General features: G+C 39.3%; 2 protein-coding genes across 2 annotated transcripts; both read right to left on the reverse strand.

The window, feature by feature from the left end:
* Positions 1-152: 152 nt before the first annotated feature.
* zgc:101664 (uncharacterized protein LOC450064 homolog) lies at positions 153-8,965 on the reverse strand. The gene is made up of 3 exons (XM_034118466.1): positions 8,804-8,965; positions 6,241-6,930; positions 153-1,963 (listed from the first exon to the last, which is right to left on the reverse strand). The coding sequence occupies exons 2-3, from the start codon at positions 6,817-6,819 to the stop codon at positions 1,760-1,762; spliced, it is 783 nt and encodes a 260-aa protein (XP_033974357.1). The 5' UTR covers positions 6,820-6,930; positions 8,804-8,965; the 3' UTR covers positions 153-1,759.
* Positions 8,966-10,462: 1,497 nt separating this feature from the next.
* LOC117472996 (serine/threonine-protein phosphatase 2A catalytic subunit beta isoform) lies at positions 10,463-25,600 on the reverse strand. The gene is made up of 8 exons (XM_034118465.1): positions 25,165-25,600; positions 23,483-23,521; positions 21,184-21,354; positions 17,264-17,437; positions 16,941-17,030; positions 16,220-16,381; positions 12,541-12,659; positions 10,463-11,204 (listed from the first exon to the last, which is right to left on the reverse strand). Exons 1-8 carry the CDS (start codon positions 25,264-25,266, stop codon positions 11,132-11,134), a joined length of 930 nt encoding a protein of 309 aa, XP_033974356.1. The 5' UTR covers positions 25,267-25,600; the 3' UTR covers positions 10,463-11,131.
* Positions 25,601-26,264: the final 664 nt, after the last annotated feature.

Consider the following 26,264-nt stretch of genomic DNA (forward strand, 5'->3'; position numbering starts at 1 on the left):
GCACTGTCTCATGTGTGTATCCGTGTGTTGTTCTGTTAGTGAAAAGCACTGGGGGTGACTCCCGTATCATGTGACTTCTGCTGCGGCTTTTCCAGAACACACTGCACATCACATGCAGTGCTGTTCATCCATACATCACTACAGACCATTAATTAAAAACAAATAAACCTTTATTTACATTGCAAAGTGAAGAGATATATTATTTAAATACAATCTAAAGCATCTCTTAATGAATTCATAAGCATTTAAAAACAAACTGGAATTTGGCACAAAATTCAATTTTGGTTGAGGCTTCAATCCCCTTCAGTTCAGCTCAATCATTAATGAAGTATATTTATATGAATTATTAAAAAATCACACACTTGTACAATGTGGTCATGAGAGAAATAATGTTACATTTGAAAACAGGCAATTAAAAAAATTGTTGTGTATGTGGTTTACTAGCTTTTATGACTGAATGTATGTTGAATTGCTGATGATTTAAAAACGGTTGTGTGTTATATATACAGTCTATGGTGTTAACATGTGGATCAGTATCCTGGTTATGATCATGTTTTTGGAATATTGGTGATGAGTATTGACTATGGATAGTGGTTAGCATGCCCCAGTTTGTAGAAGCAGCCAGTAATCTAAGCAATTTACTGATGTGGAAGGGTCATCAGCAAAACTTATTTTAGCCACCTTGAAACCATTTTCAAACAGTAAAGATAATATCAATATCAGTGAATTCTTTATTTAGAATATTTCCACTGCTTTACCTTATCGTCAGACAGCCCTTTCCAACTGTATGTAATTGCAATAAACGGCAACTCGTATGTAATAGTATCCTATTTTGTTAGTAGTACGTTGATCTACTTTAGTGTAAAATAACAGATTCTGTAAAGGTATATAGTGTGTGCGATGGAAATACTGCAAAGATAGATATGTTTTTACTGTTGATAAATACTTTTTGTGTTTCCGTTTTATTATTTTGAACTCGAGACCATTATATATTGAAAGCCTTGAACTTGAACATGGGAGCTGCTGGTCTGTGTGCTCCGGTCGTTATAGTTTGTTTGTGCTGTTGAGTGACTTTTGTGTTATAAAGGGTTAGTTCAGAGAGACAGCTCAGTTTCTGGCCAAAAAAGGGCTGTAACAGAAAGCTAAAGCGGTGAGATATTCTAAGGCCAGGTGTCCACATAGCGTCACCTTCTGACATCAAGGCACTGTGAGGGCTCTTGGCAGTGCCTCCACCCAGCGTTTCATCTAACAAAAAAAAGAAAACTTCTCCTACAATTTCTACAGTGACGTTACCAGTGCTTTTCTGAAAATGTCATTCTTTTCCCCAACTGCACGAAAATGGCTCAGCGCTGAGGACAAAGATGCTAGATGCAGAGCTTTTACATTAGACAGCAGAATTCAACGGCTCCCTTCCCATTAAAAACATTGAAAAATGACACTGGCTCTCAGAAAAAGGCGCTGTGTGGACACAGGCCCTAAATATAAGCTTCCACTTAAATTGATACTGATTCTTTCAAGGTGCATAAAATGTGTTTTGCTGTTGGTATGCTGGATACATATAATACACCTTGATGGAGGTCAGGTGATATCATTAGGATTCTTCCAGCCCGAAGCTTGGAAACAATTTCAAGTCAAGTATTTCATCATAAAACAGAACTTTGATTATAAGCATATATTAATGTGTTTGCTCTTCTGGATCTCATCTGAAGCTGTACAACATCACTGGAGTCCGAGTCAGGCTGATCCACCTGTTGTGCGTCTACATGCTGAAGATGTTGTCCAGCCTGTGAACCGACAGGCGGATCCTCCCCGTCAGCTGCAGCTCGTCCTTTAGGAGAGACCCCACCTGCTCCGAGTGGACCACGTCACAGAACACCCAGATCTCCGCCCGCTCCCTCTGGATGTTGGCGTTACACGTCGGTAGAGTGGAGCTCTGGACGGAGCGGTTCAGAGATCGCCACACCTGCAGGGACGAGGACAGACAGGTGGCGTGAGGTGGGAACCATGAAGCTAAATAAATACTGAGGAAAGAGAAAATAAATTCACAAGATTGAAGTGATTTGTGAATGTATTCCTCTGGTTCATTCACTTATCAGTTGCATGTCATGATTCATCAATATAACCAGATTAAAACACAACTAAACAAAACTGATATCATTTACGAAAACATGACCAGTGTTCATTTTGTAGACGTCAAACTTTACGTAGCATTAAAACTTTCATACAGAACCATGGTCAGTTATGGCTAGTGCGATTGTTCAAAAGAATAATAAAGATTGGTACAAACTTTGGTTATCACAATATCTTAATTTCCTAAATGATATTCAAATTGTGTCTGTGTCTATGTATACAATGAACGATGAGTTATGGGTGAAAGTAGAAAATCCCTCCTGATAAAGAATGTATTTCTTTTTTAATATTATTTAGTTTTTAATACCCTATTTTCTTGAATTTTAATATAACGTTAAACAGGGGATAAAAACATTAAAATACAATGTGAGGTTATTTCAGACAGGGATTTATGTTTGCCATAAATGACTATTTATTTCTATTAGTTATGAATTATTGAGGAAATGTTTGATTGTGAATGTTATGCTTGGCTTAATGGTGTAAAAGACAATCTGGCTCACTCATTTTGTTAATTGTTAATAACATGAGAAGAGCAGTTTTGTTTGTTGTGTTTATGTGGCTATAGAGTGTAAATGCCATATGTTATTTATGTATTTGTATATTTATTAAGTATCAAACAGATATATTTAGTAACTATTTATATTTAAACATTTCTTTATTAAATAATCTTTACAAATGTATTTCAACATTCTGGTAAAGTGCATTTAAGTGATGACCCTGATTATTGCTACTATCTCTGCTTTATCTCTGCTTTTATGGATGTGTTCTTATTTATGTACTGCAGTGAGAGATGCCAACTGAATTTCGTTACACTGATGTGTGATGACAATAAAGATATTCTATTCTATTCTATTCTAAATGTCTGTGGAACCCAGAAAGAATAGCACAAGCTCATGTTGTCCTAATGGTGACACAATAGACTATTAGACCAGAAAATTGCAAAAACTGAGAGTAATTTTTGCCCACTGTATTCAAATTAAAATGATTAAACCATCAGTCAAAATCACAGAAATATTATGCAATATTAAAACAAATTAAATTCTCACGAGCTCAAGGTTGTTTAAAAAAAGTAGCTAGTTTTTAAGTAGTTGCAGATTCTTATTTCCGTCTTTATGCTTATTGTTGGAGCTTTAGAAACACTTGTTAAAGATCTTGTGACTTGATGCATCTTCACCCTGAGCTCAGTTTAAACCTTTTGATGTGCTGAGCGCAGTGGAAAAACAAAGTGAAGGACAGAGGTCCAGATAAATATCGGCAGTCACAAACAAACAGAAACATAAACACAACATCCAACCTGTTACGTCAGCATTTACCGTACAGCGCAGACCGTTTACTAAGAACAAGTCGCTGACCCACAAGGGGCAAATTCCCAAAAGGAATGCATAGTCTTTTTTTAGCTCGATCAACATGCAAAAATAATGCTGAAATAAGATTGTACGTGTATATCTCAGAGTACCTGCAAAGGGTGACACACGCAAAAAGCGTATTGGTGTTCCTGCCTCATTAGCTAGTATTAAAATGAGGTAATATGGATACATTTCAGGCAAAATGTACACCTTCTTTGCAATGAACCATATAATGCAAAAAACCTTCCAATTCACAAAGATCAGCGCTGATAGCCACAGCTTGAAAAAATTACCAATTACAATTATTTTAATTATTATATGATTCAGGATATTTTAGATATTGATCATTTATATTCATAATTCTCATGATTAATTCAATGTAAATAAATGATAAAAGACCTTTGAAGTCTCATATATGAGCTATCATTCCTCTGTTTTTAGATAATAATAAAACAAAAACTCTCCAGTATCAAAGACTTATTTCACTTCAGGGTGATAGCAGGACACCCGATCTAGTCACTGAGAGAATATCAGGACAATCTGATGTAGAGTTTCACCCTGAAGTGAAATAAGTCTTTGATACTGGAGAGTTTTTGTTTTATTCTTATCTAAAAACAGAGGGATGATAGCTCATATATGAGACTTCAAAGGTCTTTTATTTTGAAACTCTACATCAGATTGTCCTGATTCTCTGAGTGACTTGATGGGGTGTCCTGCTATCACCCTGAAGTAAAATAAGTCTCTGATACTGGAGAGTTTTTGTTTTATTATTATCTAAAAACAGCGGGACAATAGCTCATATATGAGACTTCAAAGGTCTTTTATTTTGAAACTCTACATCCGATTGTCCTGATTCTCTCTGAGTGACTAGATGGGGTGTTCTGCTATCACCCTGGAGTGATATTAGTCTTTGATACTGGACAGTTTTTGTTTTATTCTTATCTAAAAACAGATATGAGATTTCAAAAGTATTTTATTTTGAAACTCCGTAAGTTTTACATTCACTCAGTTATAATGTGGTAGTTATACGTAGTTTGTTTTAAATAATTATTGATCACATTATATAGTACATATTTCTTAATTTAAGCTGCAGTATATATGAATATGTTTGGTATGTTTTTTAGGTATATTTGTTATTGACCGAGTAAGCGCTTTTATTTTGAAGGCAGTTTTTCCAGGCCTCTACCGTAATGCATAGGATATTTGCGCACAGCAATATACAACGTGCGGGCTGGCTTGACTGTGTTAGTGATGGGAATTCCGGCTCTTCTTGGTGAGCCGGATCATTTGGCTCGGCTCACCAAGAAGAGCCGGCTCTTTCGGCTCCCAAACGGCTCTTCAGTTTACCACATATTATACCTTTTATAATTCAATCAAATGTAGCCCTGTTTTGACTAATGATTTATATGTGTACACATATCACTTAAATTATTCAATACATCCTTTGTACTGAAGTATTCAAAAGTAAAAATTACATGTTTAATATAAATTATTTGCTGTGGCCAATTGTTTTCATTGCATTTACAGACCCTTTTATCTCTCTGATACCACCCAATGAATGCACTGACTTGCTTGTAGAACCACGCTACACAAAGCAGATAGCAACACCTATAAAAACTTAAGCATAGACATTTAAAAAAAGGGGCTACTGTATCGACATTTTAAAATTATATTTAAAGAAAAGGCCCTGACAAAACAGCAGGGCTCTATTTCAGTATTAACTATAGAAAAAAAGACAGCAACAGCTGACATCAAATCTTTGCTAAGCCTAAAGATAATCATAAATAAATAACATAGTGAAAATAAATATATTGCAATGCTCAGTACAGCAGCATCCAACCGTCTCTAATCATAAAAAAACATAATAAAAATAAATGTATTGCAATGCTCAAAACAGCAGCATCCAACAGTCTCTAATCCTTGGATATTAAATGCCACTGCATGCATGCACGGAGCAGCTGTAGCGCGGAAATCATCATATCATTCTGTCTTGTATTACTTAACAAAAAATAACAAAAACAAAAAAACGGCTCGTTCGCGGGCGCGAGCCGGCTCCCGTCGTTCACTTAAAAGAGCCGGCTCGTTCGCGACCGACACATCACTAGACTGTGTTTTCCGAAGTGGAGGCTGGCTTGACTGCAGTGTCTTTAGAGAGTTGGTGGGAACTGAAACACATTAATAATGGGTCAGAATTTCCACTGATCGTGATAACATGAAATATTTGCCGCCAGCAATACCAGACTGATATATTAAAAAACAAATTGGGGTTTGCCTCTGTCACAATTAAATTACTTAGCTCACGGCTTCAATTTTTTTTTCTCTGCCATTGTTCAACTCACTGAGTTCTCGGCACAAAGGCAACTTTTTGGCAAAAACTTATTACAACCAGACGCAGAATAAAAAGACAAAATGCACTTGGCTTCAAAATGTTTTGGTGCGTTTGCAATGTAATTTGTAGTGCAGTATCTTTTGTGTAGCGAACCCTAAGGGCAGAAAGTGTTCGAATTCATGGAGAAGTGGCCGCATTCCATTCTTTGTGAATTCACCCCCTGAATATTATATAGGAAACATTCTTATACATTTTAATGTTAGCATGATGATAGCCTGAGGTTCAAGGTGCACATTACATCACTGCATCGTGCAAGAATTATCTTAGGGTTGTGAAATGAAGGCAAAAAACGACGAAAATATTAATAATATTCAGCCTCACAGAGCTGCTATGGCAACAATATTCTTAGTCTGGATCCATTATTTATCTACTGACCTGTTCGATGTCCCTGGTCGCCCCACAGTTGTGCTGCCTGATCACCCATTTGGCCCTCTGGTGGAGGTGGAGCCTGTGGAGGGACACCATGTGACGGAACTGTTTGGACAGAGACTGGGAGCTCTGCATACCTCCCTTCTGTGAGAAAATGCTCCAGGACCGTTTGACCGGCGACTCTGTGACAGGAAAGACATCTTTGTGTTTCTCAGTGTGAAGTCTGGGGACCTCTCTCTCTGGGAACAGATAGTTTGGAGTTTCGGAGATGCAGGCGACATCTTTGGGTTCTTGTGGATTTTCAGGTGTCTCCGCAGGTGGACCATCAACTTCAGGTTTCTGGGGCTGGATCTGAGGGGTGTGCGTCCTGCTGTCGGAGAAGAAGAAGTCATCCGAGCAGGTGATGACAGGAGCAGGTTTGGCGGGTCTGATGGGCAGGTGGTGGTCTGTGGAGGAGGGGTACCAGCGGGTGAAGACTGGAGGAATCCGACAGGGGAAAGGCTCCAGAAGCTTCTCTGTCCTCTCTAACAGAGAGCTGAGCCCAGCAGCTGATCCAGGCTGATAGTGCAGAACCACATCCTCCATACAGATCAGAGGACAGACTGAACTAACCTCCTCCTCATCTTTCGCCTCATGATGTTGCTTCAGTTAGAAGCAACTGATGGTGGTAACACAGCAGCATGCAATCCAAGTTGTCTGTGAAAATTCAGATACACTGGTTACTTAAATACAGTCACAGTACTCTATTGTGCTTTTTGGGGATTTCCCTTTCCTGTAGTGTGTTATATAGGTTTTGGCGCATGCAGGGGCGGATCTACCGGGGTGGCATGGGGTGGCAATTGCCACCCTAAAAAATAGCCTTGCCACCCCAGTTGGCATCTTTGTTTTGAAAGAAAAGTTGTGGCTCATCTGACATTTATGAGAGAAAATCCCTAATGTCCGAGTGCAAGTGAATGCAGCACAAGACGCGAGTCTTGTAACCCCTCCCCCGGCGCGAGCTTGGAAATATGATTGGCGGCGATTTCATTTGAACGGGACGGCGCAAAACGAGAAGCATTCTGACCCAAGTACTGAAGGAATGAGGTATTTGAGGTCCACAATGACAGAGAAGAGACTGTCAAGTTTGGCTGTACTCAGCATTGAATCAAAACGCACTAAAGCTTTACATCTTAATACGTTTGTGAGGTGTTTTGCTGAACAAGATGGTAATCGCCGCATTCAGCTGTTATAGGCATGCCAACTTGATGCTCTGCTCACGGATGACTCGATGAGCATAAAACTGTTAAGATGATGACCTTGTATGTGTGTATATTTTTTTTTTCTTTGTGGGGGTCTGCCCCCTAAAAACTGTTTTAAGTCCTGAGAGAGTCAAATAAGACGGTGTGTAAAACTACACTGCCCTGCCAAAAAAAAGTAACCACTTTGATTTAACTAGGCCAGTAGGTAAGGACTTTCCACTGGATAATAACTTACTGAAGCGATGTATACGTTTTAGCTGAATACACGTTTTTTAACCCTAACTGATGCAGTTAGTCACTTCTTTAATGTTTGTTCTTTCTGATGTAAAGTCAAGGTTGTAACTGTTTGCAGTAAAGTCGTGGGGCGCTGAACTGTTCCTTTGAATCTTTTGAATTTTGATATGATATAATTACTTGTCTTTCAAATTTGAAGGAGGGTGAGCAAGCATCATGAGGAACATTCATCATTAACTCCTCCAAAAAATATATTTTATTCAATAATAAATGAATATGTGAATCATAACAGTGATTGACAGCTGATACGAATAATATGATTGTTAATAGTATCATATTCATTCAGACAAACATCGATGAGACAGTTAATTAATGTACTTATTGCAGCAGTCTTCATAGATTTGGTACCCCTGCTGGTCTAAGAGTGAAACAAACTCATTCAGTTATTGTTCAGTTAAAATGCATTACATTATGTCTGCCACCTTATATATTTATATGTACTGATGTGCCACAATAATGTCACCTATGTTATTGAGTTAACATATTAATATTGTGGCTTTCCAAGTTAACATTGATTGATATGACTGCGATTAAATCAGCATATACTTCTGCCAGGGGATGCCACCCCTCAAAATCTCCTGCCACCCTATGAATATTTGTCTAGATCCGCCCCTGGGCGCATGTAAATGGTCTGCAGAGGGAGTTTCTCTCCCACACACTCCTGGGATTGGGACTGAGATCTGGTTTGGGGTGAAAAGAGGTGCTACAGCACAGGCAGTACGAGAAAAATAAAGACCCTTTTGAACATTAGCGCATGGAAACAAGTCCCACAAAACATGATTGTCCATCACAATTACGCTTCTTCCTTTATACGACCGTTTCAGTTGAATACAACTTAAACGGGTTGGTAACACTCCTGTGGTGTCTAGTCCAAATCTCTCTCACTGGAAGCTAATGTTTTTAGCTTGCTGTGCTAACCGACGTCGATGAAAACTAAGGGATCTAGCTACCAAACTAGAAAGCACAGTGGCACCGATACAGGTATCCAGTGGGTAGCTAACACTACCTTGAACAGTCCAATAGCACTAAACACCTACCTTTATATCAGCTGAATGATGTCCTTTATTATTATAAGCAGCCAACAAGGAGTTAAACCTGGATTTCTAATGGAGACATTTTATTGTCGCGCTGCCCTGGGTGAAATCTCGCGATAGTTCAAGTAACGCGCAGACGCAGTCAGAGCCTGTTCAAACTACAGTGTTGTTTCATTACATTGTTACTTTCAATTTGTATTTGTTTGATGTGAAACTCAGCACAATCAACTTAATTTTATTTTCATTATGGATTAATATAGAGTGGCGAAGTCACGCCCACCTACTTCCGGGTAATGGGACCTTATTTCGGAAAAATTATGCATTGAAGTCAATGGGGAGAGAAAACTTATCTTTCGATCCCGTTTGAATTGTGCCATGAATTACACATATGTTTGTCAATCTTAAAAAATTTCCATGTCAAAAAAGTCACAGTTTGTCGTAAAACTTGAAATATAAGACTATGAAAAATACGTAACTAGAAAGACTACAAATCCCAGAGTCGCGTAAGTGATGTCACAATTGTTTTCCTCCACCATTCAGATACCTAAGATCAGCGCAATATAGATATAATCTATCTATATGGCGCTGGCTAAGATAAGATAACTTTAACAAGATGCCTGTGTGCTTAGTACCAGGTTGTTATTATACCAGCAATGGGTCTTGCTCGTTCTTTTGCTTCCCGTCTGATGAAAGGACCAGGAGTGGCTTGATCAAGTTAGCTACCTAGCTAGTAGCTAGCACGTTAGTTAGCATTACAGCCTTGTCATTTGTATTAGCCTTAACATGAAGTAACATTAAGTAACCCAAAATGTTAAACAGTAAGAGTAGTAGTCATATTTCGTGAACCCTTTGAATAGTACTGTCACCGGTGTGATCATTCTATAATACACCATTTAAGCCCGGGGGAGAAATGCTAACGCTAACGTTAACGCTAATGTATTACTTCACAGTTTTACGACTGTGAAGTAATACATTTGTTTGTGTGAAACGCTCAATGAACTACATCTCTGGTCAACAACACACGTCACCAAGATGGCCGTCACTACTGTCTTGTCAACACAACGATTGACTACCCTCACTATCACCACAATGAAACACGTCCTGAAGAATGTCATGCAAAGCTGCCTGCCTGCCTTCCGTTGATTCTCTCTTTACTGCCTGGTCGTTTTAATGTTTAATGTCAACCATGTGTGCAGATAGCATTAAGTAGAGAAGATCGCCGATGCTAACGTTAGCGTTAGCATTTCTCCCTACTCATGTGCAGCCTCGATATTTCTCCAAACGGAGTACGCCGGGCTCGGTAGATTTCCAAGTATGCTGGAGATTGGAACAGTACTTCGGCGGCACTCGATGACGTAGTATGCTTGAAATAGTGGCTCTGCAGCAGCTTTACTCGCGATTGAGAAACACCCTGAGACATCCCTTCACAACTACCCAGAACTTAACCACTGCAGGCCTAAGAAACGGTAAGCTGTTCCTAGAAAGAAACTCTATACTTCCCAAACTTTTCTTGTGAATTTGTGACTTTATTCAAAGTATCTATTTACTTTATGAGTTGGAATATAACTCCCTTTCCTGACATAGGTTTTTATTTGTATTTGTTATACTTACAATAGTCAGAACTGCGTTGTAGAATTGAAAGAAGCGACACTGACGCAGAGCAGTAGTTTGTCAACAGGACATCTTTATTTTCATACGTCTGTTGTCTTTATTCAAATTACAGTAATATACTTGCTGAGATGACCACCGGCTGCAGCCTGGACAGCTAAAACTGACAGCTGTACTACTTGAAGCAAACTTTTTTTTTACCATTTTTTTCTCCTTTTTTAAAATTATCCTTGCAACAGAAAAAAGCAAATATACCATGAAGAAGTGTGGTGTGGTGGTGACGTCGTCAGGTAGGTAGGGTTATAGTGCTGGTCTAAAAAAACGAAGAAAAAAAAAACAGAAGAACAAAAGAAAGAAACATTGCGCGCGTTGTACATGTTGTAAAAGGATCACAATATGGCACATTTGGTCCACGTTGGTAGTTTTATCTCATTTCAAACATGTAATAAACAAAAAGAAGGAAAAGGAAACAGATCATAGTTGTACATGTTGTTTTTCCCCAGAAGCACAGCATTAATGACAGCATATTGAAAACAAGACTAATCTTTAGGTTTCTCTCTTTTTGTTAAAATCTTGGTTCGTCAGCCAATCGTTTGTTTCTATTCTCCCTGGTACAGTATTATTATTAATATCTTCTTTCCATCCAAAATGAAGGGGAGTGAAGGGATTGGGGTAAGAGGGGGTGGAGCTATGTGGGTGATTGACAGGCATGGCTTTGGACATTCACAGGAAGTAGTCAGGAGTGCGTCTGGTCACATGGGGCTCGCCGCGGCGGGGGGCGGGGTCAAACTGAAGGCTGAGGAGGCAGAAAAGGTTTGTTATTAAACACGATTAAAACAATATTCTTAATATTCTCATCTCAAAGTGACAAGGAAGGTGTAAGCGGTAGAGAACGTAACGCAACGTATAGAGATTTAAATGTACTATCATTTTGAATATTCTGACTTTTACATCCTTTACATTACAGACTGCAAATATTCTGTGCTCTTTACGCCATCAATTATTTGAATTTAAGTGTTAACTACTGTGAACAAATAAGAGCACTTACAATCTGTTTACTAAATTGCAAAAGCTGGTCAAATTTCCAATAGTACATTTCTCTTTTATATTTAACGTTTTAAAAATTGCATTACTTTATTATTTATATTTATAAATGTGACTTATGAATGTAAATTCTTAGCAATAAACTTGGTTCTGATTTATATATTAAAAAGAAGGTAAGCAAAAATATTCAAAATGGCAATATGGGCGTGTGCAATTTCCAAATTGCAGTATGTGCAACATTAAAGACCAACCTTTAAATAGTATCAGGGTATATGCAGGAATCCTGAAGTCAAATGTAATACCTTTTAAGACCCTTTCCATACATTTTAAGACCTCATCGCCACTTCGAGTTTTAACCGGTTACATTGGCGACACATTTACTATATACAGTATTGATTGTCCTTCCTCCTTATCTTCCAACCATTTGGACACATTGCATTTCCCCATAACGATGTTGTTTAACAACCGGCGTAAACGGACCTTTGCGCGCTATCAAGCAGTGAGCGTGCGATGTCCTGTTCAGATGACGTCAAACCCAACGGGATGCCATAAATAAACTACACAGAATCACACTACACACCTACGCAATGATTACATTCAGGCAGACCGTAGAATACAACCTCTTTGGACAATTTATATACTTATTGAAAACAAGCTACAAAATGTAATACCTTGGAAAATGCAGTTTAATACTTTTGAATAGCCTTAATTTTCGCTAAATTAATTTACCAACTTTTAATACTTTTTAAGTCACCGCGGACACCCTCAGTATTCTCCAGACATATTAAAAAAACATTGTTTGGTGCAGATCCTCTTACCAATAAAGTAACTGCACCATTTCCATGGCTTTCACTGTTATGCCTTTTCAACAAAATGGATCTCACTACACTCACACTGACAGCAGCAGAGGCTTCACTTTGAGTAGCAGCTAATGGAGCCAGATATCATCTAAGTTATTAGACTGAAAAGGTCCTTTTGGTGCACGTTATGAATCACAACATAGACCCCTTACAGGTTGTTAAAGAAAAAAACTCAGGCCGTATTTCAGCCCTAAGCGAAATTGAAATAAACAAAGTGTTTATACTTACAAAGAATATTTCAGAGTGTCGTCCAGTTCCATGATGGCTGCCTGGTTTCCGCAGCGGTAGCAGTAGTTTGGAGCACTAAAGATGGTCACCACATTCTTATCATGACCCCAGTTGTAGCCCTGAAAGTGCAAAAGCATGTTCATTGTTAAATGTTTTCATGATACTGTATTCATCCGTAAAAGGGACAATAACACTGTATCAGTGATGGAAGAAGTACTCTTCCATTAGTATTCTTCACATAAATAACAGTAAAGTAATACTAAAGGGTACCATTCCCAAGTAAAAGCCCTGCTTTTGAAAGGTTGCAGGAGTTAAACTCAAATTCACGTTAGTTACATTAAGTCCTCAATATGCTGAATGGGTCAATTTAGAATGATATAAATATATTATAGGATTTTAATTATTCATGCATTAATGTGCTCAACACTTATTGCTGCTGGTAGAGCACTTTTTGTTTTACTTGATATATTTATGATATCTTGTGTTTCCCACTGAGGATCAATAAAGTCTTATCTTAACCTACCATTAACCAACATAAAGTGTTTGTGATATATTTGGATGTATGCGTTTGAATCTGAAAAGTACAGAAGAATAATGAATTCACTTTTATTCAAAGTGCATTCTGGCTGGCATCAACAAACTGAACATGCAGACATGTTAGCTTTCATGAAATCAAGCTCTGTTTGGGCTTTGAAAGATCAAAGGCAAGGCAAATCTTTTTTGCATAATGCTTCCAAAGAGAAGAAGTTTCAGTAATCATGAATAAATGCAGCATTATTTATAGCTAAATGCTTACTTAAGTCGATCTGTTTTTATAGGCTGATGAGCAAATATATATATTTTAAATAATATAATACTTTTTCTCTTATAGTCTGCAACAGCCCAGTAATATAAATAGATTTCACTTGAACACAGAGTGTGTGTCGGATGAAGCTGGTACAGAAACAGCAACAGGAGGAGTACTGCACTGCTCCAACGGCATTACATTGGGTTGCCATGGAGACGCGAGCTTCAGTCCACTGAGCATGTGTCAATTTGAAGGAAATAAAAGGGCTAAAGCTTAAAACAATAAATGTGTTTATACATTTCAAACACCCGACATCTTCCAGGGGAAATTCAACTACCGGTGTTGTTCTATAATCTAGCAGGAACTAAACCCGACTTCATTGGTTAGTTCAGTGAAAGGAAATGTAACATTTACTGGATCCAGCTTTGTACATTTGAGATGTGCTGCTAGTTTTAATCTTACAAGATAGTACACTAAATATTTGCTATCTGTCCCAGAACCTGAACTTAATGATGTATTTTTATAATAAATGGGTTGCATATTAATTAAAATAACAGTTAGTTGCATTGCTATCCTACAAATTGTTGTCATGTATGGTTCCTTTGTTAACAGCTGCATTTGATGCCTTGTTGTTAAAAAGGTACACAAACAACTAAGGCTATAACAAACTTTCAAAAAATCAACATTCAAAGGCCTTAGAGCTTCTAACTTTTTTTTGCTGTTTTTAAAAGCAAGGTAGGGCGAAAAGCCTTGCTGGAAAAACTGCTAGCATATTTGAGCACAGCCATCAGGCAGTTTTCACACCATAAGAAAAAAAAAGTTTATGTGATGGCAGCTCGAGTCTCCAGAGGAGAGACGGGTGAAGATGGCGTCGTCGGTACAGCTATCATATCGAGTTGGACGTCAACAACATACGAACATTCTGACGGATAAATGTTTGTAGCCGAGCTCGACACAGGAGAGAATTTGGTTAAAAAAAAAATGGCAATTCAGTTTTGCTCTCCCGTCGAGTTTTCTGAAAATGTTGTGATGTAGTCCCAGTGTCTTGAATGTCGAGTGAACACTCACGGGACTCAGTTTAAAAACAAATACATTTTAAAGGCCTTGCTTGTCAGAAACGGGCTGTATGGTAATTCTGAAGGCTATTTGGTCTTGTGCACAATTATACACACCAGCGATAGTTGTTGTGAAAACTGAACTACTGGCACTGCTTTTCAATGTTATGGAGGAGGGAAATAACGGGAGTAATAGGCACACCGGTTATAAAAAGGTGGCGCTTTCTCTTTTTTTAAGTGTTGTGCCGTTGATCTCATTTATGCCAATCTGGACTTTGAAAAGTTACTGATGAGATTTATTTTTAAAATTCAAAAGAAGACAGAAATCTTAAAGTTGGTGTGGAGCTAGGTGGTCTAATTAAGCAATAGCTCACGACAGGCCGTGGTATATGGTCATTATATCACAGTTAAGGGGTGTGCTTCGACGCGAAGCGGAGGGTCGACAACCCCCTTAGCTGTGATATAATGAGCATATATCACGGCCTGAAGTGAGCTATTGCTTTTATAAAACAGTTACCAAGTGAAGTGTGGCAATATGAAAGAAAAATACACACTCTAATTTAAATAGTTTTTATTAGTAAATAATGATGTTCAAAATAAAATAGTCCCTCCGTTGCCTTCTGCACAAAACATAGTGCGAGGTGGTTGCTATGCAACAACACCAACAGCTAGCGAACATATTAGACAGAGAGCGTTGATCCATTATTTGGCTATTTATTTACATTAATGTGTATGTTGCCGTTTATTGTGCACCCACTGAAAAACTGTCCAGCATCAGTAGCATGGCTTACGAGGTTACTTGTATAGGCTGAGGTTGTTCTAGGCTGTTGCTTGGCGTGGCGAGAATATTGCTCCACTTTCTCTGGTCCGCGAGATTCGGCTTTCAGTAGCTCTGGAGAGAGCTTTCGCACCTGTGGCCACTAACGGTCATCATTTCTCTGCTTTGTTTCAAGACCCGCATCAGAAAGCTTTTGAATGGTGATACTTTTCCAGTTGGTCTAACTGCTCTTCACGTAGCTCTACATGTCGTCGTTTAGGTGCTTTTTTTTCTGGAGATAGGCACTCCTCAATCCACTCCTCCATAGTAAGACCCCCCCGGAGGTCGAAGTTAAGAAAGGGATAATGTGCAGCGAGGCGGTCATTATGGGTAAAAGACCAAAAGAACACCTGACAGGCAGATCAAAAATAGTCCGTTGTTACTGTTTGAACTACGTAGCAACGCGGTAGGAACTGCTTCGATAGCGTTTTTTGCGGACCTTTTTTATTACAGATTTGAAAACATCGTTGCTTGCTTTAAAAGTAGCACAATTCATGATGTCAAACCTTGGAAAGTATCTAGATATCCCTGCCCTAATGCCAAAGTAACTGGAAACTGAATATGTTTTGCCGTTTGATGTCTATGTCTGGACCGTTGCGTAAAAAGGAGGGTTTCTGCCCCGTTACCCTCTCCGCTGTTTTCTTGTCCCAGTTTGAAAAGCAAACTACATGCAGTTTGCTTTTCAGCCAAACTGTATACAGTTAAATCGACCGGACTTCTTTCTGCAGATGTGAGCGTCCTTAACAACGGTCAAAAAGTCCTTGCTGCACGTTATCCCTTACATGTTTCCATCTTAAGCTTTGTTAGTTAGTTAGTTTCGTAACGGACGTAATGTAACAGTTGTAGCTTTTCTCAGACGCATAGGGATACTGACTTGTTGTGAAAAGTAACTACAATTCTACCCGGCTAAGAACCAATCAGATTGCTTGATTTGACTTGTCCGTTTTATAATGACACTTTAAATGGCTTAATATAGTCACCGAAATTAAAAACATTAACGTGTGTGTGTGTGTGTGTTACCTCCATAACCAGCTGATGGGCGCGGGACACCAGAGTGAGGCCGTTGGCATGGTTGAAGGTTTCAGAGATGTCCTGTCCAAAGGTGTAGCCGGCACCTCGGGGAGAGATGCCCCACCCACCGCGATCATCGGGGTCCGACCACAGCAGGTCACACATGGGGCCCTGAGGAAATGAGATTCATTATTTAATTTTTTTCACTTAGACTTTATTGAGCTTTATTTCCAGACAATAAACAGCTAACAACCAAGCAACATCAGCACAGTACAATGACTTTGTTGCCAGACAGCATGTTACGAGAAGTATTCCTGTGTATGATGGACACATAATAAATGCAAAGTGTATCATGTTCACAAATAATCATGGTAAATATAACTAAATGTTCCCAATAACAACTGAGTAGGGTATATTCACAATCATATTCATATGGAAAGATATATTTTAACCATCTTCTGGTACAAATTGTTTCATAGTCTCTCCATCTATCACTCCCTGTTAGATATTATATACTTCCTGTGATTTGAGCATTGCACTTGTCCGTATTGCAATTTTGATCAAATGTCGATTAATAGTGCAGCCCTAATACACACTGTGGTTTGTTTTGACTCGATCCCATAAACACTGTCCTGCTGCTAAAGACACCGACTACAGCACTAAAAGTGTATTCATCCACCACTGAAAATAGTTCTAGACAAATCCTGTGTTTCAGCTTAATGATGTGTACCTCATGTGGGACTTCTTGCAGGCGGTCCAGAGCTCGTATGTGATCCAGAGTGTCTATGGAGGGAGACAAACCTCCGTGGAGACAGAAGATCTGAAGAAATTAATAAAAAAAGAGATGTCTCCGATTGAAGTTACTCTGCACTTTGAACATGAGGGCATCTGAAGCTTCACAATCTGAAAGAGTTTACTTTGACAAAGCCTATAGAAAGACACTAACCATAAATTACTTTTTGCATCGTCTTACATCACATTGACAGTTACTGCCTTAAAAAAACCTGTTATTGCGGGACAGACAAACACGGTTTTCCTGGCTAAGCCTCCTACCTGTCCGTCTACCAGTGCAGTGAGTGGCAGGTAGTCAAACAGGTCTGTGAAGTACTTCCAGACGTTGGCGTTGCCGTACTTCCTCAGACACTCGTCGTAGAAGCCGTAGACCTGCGTGATCTGCCGCGACTCGTGGTTTCCTCGCAGGATGGTGATTCGCTCCTGGAAACGAACCTGAAGGACACAAAGAATAAATTATGTTATAAAAGAGTCGACAAAAAGCAATGCGATTCTTTCATTGGATTCTGGAATATTGCAGGACATAAGATCCGAGGCAAACGCATGTTTATGGTAATTACATGTTTTGTCATTTAAAGGTCCCATGTCATGCTTTTCCGGTTATTACCCGTGCCCTTGTGTGTTATGTAGCTTTTTATGCATGGAAACGTTCTGCAAAGTCACAAACCCTCGAAGTACACCCTGTAGCGAGTAAAACTCTAACACAGAAAAGACCTGTCTATGCTGCCCCAGAACGCCTCGTTGGAGATTTCTATTTTTCTTCCTGGGTACAGTGACGTGACCATACCCAATTGGACCAATCCGTGGAGCTCCTCACACACACACACACACTCTCTCAGCGAAAAACTGTGACGCGCTGGGGGGGGGGGGGGGGTGGGGGTGTGTGTGTGCTAGTGGAGCCTCGCAGCGGCGAAACTGTGGCGCGCTTACACTGTATGTGCGCTGGGGGTGCGGGTGCTAGGTGAGCCTCGCAGATGGGGGTGCTGCAGCCCCCTCAGCAACCCCCCTTCCCGCGTCCATTCGCGATGTCTCGCAGACCGCACGCAGCAAGCAGGAAATGAACCCAGCTCACACTGTCCGCTCCTCGCAGCAGCGGGCCCCGCAACACGGCACCCAGACCCCACGCAGCATTCTCACTTGTTTGTCATTACTGGTGTCATTTTCTGGTTGCTAACGCCATTGTAACACATAATCACTGATGTTCCGCTGTAACGGTGGTGGACTCATCAGAACAGAGTGGGCGAGCTGACCAATCAGAGCACACTGGGCTCACAGGGAGGCGGGGGAGGAGCTCCAACAAGGTGTGTAGGACAGAGAGTGAATACACATACTATACACAGATGCTGTATGAGAAACCAATGTGAGTTTGGAAAATTGCACAATGTAAATCTATTCTAGTAGACCTCAACAATGGAATTATGATAGGGATGCTCCGATCGATCGGCCGCCGATCGATATCGGCCGATACTCACTCTCTGCCGATCGATATCGGCCGATACTCACTCTCTGCCGATCGATATCGGCCGATACTCACTCTCTGCCGATCGATATCGGCCGATACTCACTCTCTGCCGATCGATTGGAGCTCTCTAAAAATGCCGATCGCGAGAGCCGATCGCATAACGTAAAATGATGACGTAAAATACATGACACTTTTCTCTGTGCGCGGCAAAACAAGCTCGCCAAAATGGCTTCACCAGTCTGGCAGTATTTTAAGTGTCCGAAAATGACAATAAAATAGCGGTATGCAACGCGTGTGAAGCAGAAATCCTGCAGCTCCACCCGCTGTGACGGACCGGTGAGCGGAGCAACACACACACTAAGAGTTAAACCTAACACACTTAGCTATTTTATCTACCTCTGGAACAAGCTAAACTAGTTATACATGTTTATTCTTCACTGTCGGGTCTCTCATTACTGGATCAGTGAGCTGCATGAGACGATACTGACAGGCTGTCAGGAGAGAGAGAGAGAGGGAGAGAGGAAAAGAGAGCGCTTCCGCTCATTTCTCCCGTGTTATTATCCAAAGTTAATGTAAACTTGAATAATGTACTTCATTTGAATGTAATAATTATGTTGGTTGTTGTTGTTCGCGCCAGTGAATTATGATCAGTAGAAATGGCCATGACATGGGACCTTTAAAGCATTATCTGAAAACCTCACTAGCTTCCAATATTTCCAACAAAAAACTAATTTAGTTTAGACCTGCTGCATTTGCGTACTTTTGTTAAAAAAAAAAAAATCAAAGTTCAGTGCACCTGGAGGTCATTTTTTTATGCAATGAGGAGGACGGTTCAACAGATTTCGTCTCTGCTTATCAGATCTTGTCACAATAAGCTATGAACTGTCCGCAGGCTTGTAGCCTCACAGGGCCAAGCCTCAAACATAGAGTTCTGATTGATTTTTGAGTCGGGACACATGTTTTTTTTCTCCCATCAACTAGAAACCTGAACAGCAAAAATATTGTTATTGTTCTAAAATTCCAAGTAAAGACCAATAACAGCTCCTGCAAGCGATATGTTCGGCTTATCACGAGTAAGTAAGTTTGCTGTCCGAATAAAGGAAAGAGTCTAAAGCAGCTGGTGAGACGCACCAGACCTCAAAGACAGAGTGAAGACTGACCATTCAAAAACATATAATATAAAATATACATTTTCAAATTTTGAAATAAATATCACAATTGTCTTGTTTGTTTATAGTAACTTGATAAAAATCCAAAATGTGTCAGACCTTTTCTTGACGCTTCAAAAAAAATCTTCCAAAAAGTAAATTAAAAAGAATGTTCAATATTATCCTTTTTATTTGTGACACCCAAATAGGGAGGGTTAATGAAGTGAACATTGTCAACTTCCAACATAAGTTCTCTCTAAACCTTAACACGAATGTCTACTATATAAGGGAATAACTGTTGGATCTTAAATGTGCTGATCTATTACTTTTAAAACCGTTTGGCGCGGGATATATATATCGGTCAGATCCGATAATTTCTTCTAAACCAGTTTTCTCACAGGTCTTTTCACTCGCGAAGCTTTCATGCACAGGGACACGACAAGTGGAGCCGTCTTCCACAGAACAACTCCTGCTGATGGACTCAACTCTGATTCCAGTATGGATTAACAATGAAGGAATCTTAGTCACAATGACAAACTCCTGCCGTATCAATATATTATGGATACGGTGAGTTGGACAAACAACTGTATTATTAGTATTGAGGGGGGAGGCGGGAATTCCCAAGACTAGCGCAGGATTTTGGTTGGAGCATGGTATGGACCAATATTAAATTGGCTTCAAGGAATCGTGATCATCAACAAATACATTTTATTTTGTGCACAGGGCTTACCTGAACCCTTGTTAGCTGTATCTTATTGATGATTCCTCATGTACCGTGTGCCCTTTAATGGCCCTGGGCACGTTTCTTTGCATGTTCTGGGAATGCCCACCTGTAGCAAGATTCTGGCAAGGGTTGCCTCAGAGCCAACTGTGTTCGTGTCGGTGAGGATGCCTGCGACCATAACAAATCTGCTACTGAACGACAGTTCTTCCTTTCAGATTCCTACTATCAAAATTGTTTAGTTCTTGCTGGTCTAATGGCAGATATGACAATGATTGCGATACGCCTCAAAGTCTCAACATGATATGTGCATTAAGCAATGGGTTTCACTTCATGATGTTATCCATATGGAACTGTCAACAGCCCGAATCAATGGGCAGAAAGAGGATAATGTGAGTCTGTGGCTTGCAGCGGCTGCAACATTGAAAAGTAGGCTGTGATCCGGGTTTCTAGGTTTTTTTCTAGTGTGTATGAGTACTTATGCTACTCATTACCTATTGGTCCAGCCCACAGGGATCCTGTGAACGGGTGAGGTGTTTTTTTTTTTAATGTTGTTATGATGTTTTTTGTTTGTTTGTAAGAGAGTTACATTTCTTTCTTTGTGTGGTACACATGTATACCATGTTGTTCTGCGTTTTTGCCTTAAATACATAACATTTTTATAATTAAAAAAATACATCTGAAGTATTCCGACATCCCTCGACATTCCCAGGTTACGTGCCCAGGACCAGAATCCAGGAAGTGATTCAACAATAAATTCATAAAGTCGAGCTGAATGCTTTATAAGACTATTCACCATCTGCAGATACGTATATTTTGAACACATACTCGAGGTACAGTGCAGGTTTACCTTTAGCGTGACGAGCAGCGTGACCGTCTCCACTGAGTAGTAGCCTCTGTCAACGTAGTCTCCCATGAACAGGTAGTTGGTGTCGGGAGACTTTCCTCCAATCTTAAACAGCTCCATCAGGTCGTGGAACTGACCGTGGACATCGCCACACACCGTCACAGGGCATCGCACCTGAGGAGGCAAGGGACAATGTAAAAAGGTAACGGACAGTAATAATACAACATGTTTTTTTCCTGCAGATTAACAAACAAGTCATTCAAATGGCAAACTTCCTTAGAGACAAATCGAACTTAAGGTTTTCTTTTGGTCGTTTACTATACTATATCTTCTGCAGATTTTTTTTATATTTAATCCACTTATTAAACCCAGTGTAGTTAGCTGATATCCAGGCCAATACTTAATTTTTCTTCCGCTATTCATTATTATACAGTACATTTAGAAACTGAATGGGATCGAGAGACAACTTGTACAATGGGCCAGTTTGGCAAATTTTAAGCTAAATCATCGCCAGACAATAGTCAATGTATTGCAAGAGCTTTTTGGCAAATGTGTGAAATAAGGTGATGGGCCAGTAACACAAACACTACAAATAGAAACTCTTTGGATACCAAAATCTGGTGCCGTTGGGACAAAGCTTCATTTCGAGACTCCTTTATGTGTGTCATCCCCTCTATCTCCCCCTTTATAATATATCTCTCTGATAAAAGCTAAACTAGCCCAAAAATTATTTAAAAAAAATCTGTCTAGAGATTACCCAAATACAGAAACTAATCCTTTCTGTGTTTTGAAACAGTGTAATAACGGAGCCTGTTGACAGTGTACACTAGCTTGTCGGCCATCGGCAAATCAACACGATTAATGTGCTGGATAAACAGACACTTTGTTCTCAGAAGAAAGCCCTTATTCAGATCACTGACTTAACGAACAGTTTCCTCATGATTCAATTTCCACATTAGAGAACAATTTTAACGTCTTGTAAACAAAAAAGGAGGATATTATATGCAACAATGAAAAACATGTGGGAAAACTAACACCCAAAACAAGGCTCTATTAACAAAAATAGGAAAAGTTTAACACTAGATTGACTTTATAACTTTTTGTTTCAATTCTAGGAATATATTGTATAATGCTTTTAAATGTTTGCTGGCAGATTCTAAGAAAGGACTGAAAGCCTGCAGCTCAGCAGAGTTTACAGTGAAAACAAGGTGTGATATTGTTCATGTTCTGCTAATAACATGCCAGAGGGAACAGAGTCAGCCTCCAGAAAACATTTGGGGTGTTTTTTTATATATATATATATATTTATAAAAGACATCTATTGTATGTATGAATCAAACCAGAACTATTATTAACTACTAAACTTTAAAGATATGCTGCGGTTTCTTCAAAAGGGAACAACTCTCATCTTGGTTTTGGTGTTTGTTTGTAACAGAGATGAATGTGACTAAGTTATTCTGATTTTTAGGGATGCTCCGATCGATCGGCCGTGATCTCTAAAAATGCCGATCGCGAGAGCCGATCGCATGACGTAAAAAGGATGACGTAAAATACATTACACTTTTCTCTGTGCGCGGCAAAACAAGCTCGCCAAAATGGCTTCACCAGTCTGGCATTATTTTAAGGTGTCCGAAAATGACAATCAAATAGCGGTATGCAACGTGTGTGAAGCAGAAATCCTGCAGCTCCACCCGCTGTGACGGACCGGTGAGCGGAGCGAAACACACAAGAGTTAGACCTAACACACTTAGCTATTTTATCTACCTCTGGAACAAGCTAAACTAGTTATACATTTATTCTTCACTGTCGGGTCACTCATTACTGGATCAGTGAGATACTGACAGGCTGTCAGGAGAGAGAGAGGGAGAGAGGAAAAGAGAACGCTTCCGCTAATTTCTCCCGTGTTATTATCCAAAGTTAATGTAAACTTGAATAATGTACTTCATTTGAATGTAATAATTATGTTGGTTGTTGTTTGTGGAAGCACCCCATTAACTGAGTTTTAAACATCACTTTAAATGGAAGATCCCCATAGGCGCCGCCCACTCGATCGGATCGGCCGATACTGATTCCGGCGATCGGCTCCTAAATTGGCGATCGGAGCATCCCTACTGAATTTAAACCATCTTCTGAGTCTGAAAAGTCTGTAGTTGTGTTTTGATATGTCTCAGTCCACTCCAAGCGTATTCAAAAATATTTAACAAAGAAAAGCAAGTTTTTGGTAAAAATAACTAAGAAAAGTATTGGTCACCAATCATTAAGAGTTTACATTTTATTACTTCAATATCATGGGAAATCTCACCTCCTGAACGTTGGACTCCTTGGTCAGAATCTCCTTGGCCTGGATAGGAAACAAACACACAGACTGCTTATTGAAAATGTTGACATTTGCAAGACCTTTTACTTAAATGTGATCAGGCAGACAGAATGTTATATTAAACTCTTGAACCAGACACGAACAGTAAATCATGTCATACTTGTCCACGTTTAGCCTCTATGACAGGCTGAAATCTTGAGGTGTTGAAGGATGTGTGAACTCACAGGACACCATCGATTTAAATTACTTGGCCGTGGAAAAAATAGGTTTGCTGATGAAAATGAAAAAATAAATCGTAACTTCGGACCACAGAAAGCTACAATGTTTGCTTCCTTTCTACTAGGTTCCACGATGCTTGGAATATTTTATCCGTTTTTGATCAATCGTCTGTTAATAACATGTCTAAAATATTTCAGAGTACAAGTAAATGACTTGTTTAATCAACTGAACAAAACCCAAAGATATACATTTAAAGTGAATACAAATAAAAAGCTAAATTCCTCACATTTAATGACGATGGGCTAATTTTTATCCTGAGCATCTTAAAATGTATTGAATAATCTTGACAACAACAAGTTTCTTTCAATTGTATTTTTTCTATTATATCTACATAACTTTCAACAGCTTTCAATGTATTTATCTTAAGGGTTATCAGCCATTTCAACCAGTCGAGAAAATGATTTATTTTAGCGAGAAATATTTATTATACATCATATTTAGAGTTCCACCCCACATTTATTTTTTCATCTAGAATCTTGGTTGGTCAGTTGGTTGTACATTAGATAGTCAAGGTTAGTTTTAGTGTTTCTTTACTGTTCTTTTACGTTTTGTTTCATCATTTGTTTAAACAGGGAAGGCTTACAGTCCTCCTCCATCCGTTTTATTGTAGTGTTATGTGTAAATACATTTAATCTAAACTACTGAACAAACTAAGGTTACGTTTATTTTATCTTTCATTCATTCAGTTCACAATGACCCACCATTTTTCTTCCCCATATACAGGAAATGACCTGTAACCTTCCAGTAATACATTTTAAACCTGTTACTAAATGATATATTATGAAAAAAAATGAAAAGGTCTATGATGCATAAAAGCTACCGGACGAGTAATCTTTATGGTGCAACACTGAAGTGACGTCTGAAATAGGCTTGTCAGGTTTATGCAATGAAACGGTTGATCGATAAAGACAGGGCGCGGTGCACATGATTACCTTAATTATTATTAATACACGATCATTTTTAATACAGATTAAGAGTACACAACTCCTAAAATCGAACATTAACAGAGTCCTGATATTTACACTAAATGCAGTCATGTTAATAGACAGGCAATGAAAATGGGCTCCGTCTAATAGCTGGTATGATGTAAAAGATGCGAATTCTCGGCCTGCCTGACATCAGACGACGGTGGTCGGATGATTGTCGTAATTATCATCGATATAATGGGTCTGATATTACACTTAACAACAATTGAAGGTGAACGATCATATTTCGCTGGTTAAATGCTTTTAAACATTAACAATCTGAGGATGACTGATGAAAACGGGGCAAAAATAGCCGCCTTGCCTACCAGAAATTAGTCGGAGCCGTTTTCACAATCTAGGCCACACTGTGAGCCAGGCCGACTGGGTCAAAAATACAAACCGGATAATTGTAAACCAACTTACCTTCTCGCAGAGTGTCCGGACTTGGTTTTCCGATAGCTGCTTACACTCATTTAGCTGTTCGATCCATTGGTCTAACTCTTTAGTGAAGGATTTGTCTTCCATGACAGCCGCGGCGGTAGCTCGCTGAGCTAGCTGTGTTAGCTGAAACAAACTGGCCTGTGTCTCAACGCTAGCAGCTCTCTAGCCTTTAGCTCGTCGTATTGTTAACCCGATCAAGTCCCGCCAAATCGGTCGGAAATTCAACGATAACACCTCAAATAAACGAGCCGTTTACTCAACTTTTATCATGATAAACTACCCACGTCAAGTTACCAACGCTAAAAAACAGGTTATTTCGGCCGGGGGAGTGAAAAGGGTCGAATGTCCCCGATGCGACGGACCGTAGCGGCGAGAGGCAGCGGCGTCGCAAGCGGCTAGCCGAATAGCTAAGAGAGCTAGCTACAATAACATCCGGGCATTTCAGTAGCGCGCAGAGTGAGCGCACCAGCGACACTCCGTGGACAAACAGTGAAATGCAAGACCGTTACAATCACATGATATACAAGTGGGACAGAACAGGGGGCACTATTGAAACAAAATCCTATGACAAATAAACTACAAATTACATTTTTTCCAATTCACTACATGTCATCTTTGTTTGTTTTTCTTATTGTTTTATAAAGCCATTCTGAGTATCTAGGAAAGCACTATATAAATTAAATGTATTATTATTAATATAACATGTTTGTCTCTAACATGTTCTTCTGACCTACGCTTCGATAAAACTTTCTAACTTCCTTGATTTTATTGTTTTGTTTGTTTTTACCATCAACATGTTATGTCTTGGCATTACTTATTTTGTTATCAACAACACCATCAGACACCAAAACACAAATAGATTTCACTCACATTATGCAAGACCTATTGGAATTATATTAAACACTCATTTTCATCCATGGCAGACATTGAAAACAATCAACGTACATAGTGCGGGGTCAGTTGGGACACTTTGTATAGACACAAAATAACCTTCCATCAGTCACAGACTACTTTAACAGTAATGAACATCATTTGACCACTGAACAGATACAGGTGTCTGCCTACAATTGTCTTAGAGCTTA

The sequence above is a fragment of the Trematomus bernacchii genome, unplaced genomic scaffold, assembly GCF_902827165.1.
Source record: "Trematomus bernacchii unplaced genomic scaffold, fTreBer1.1, whole genome shotgun sequence".
NCBI classification, from domain to species: domain Eukaryota; kingdom Metazoa; phylum Chordata; class Actinopteri; order Perciformes; family Nototheniidae; genus Trematomus; species Trematomus bernacchii.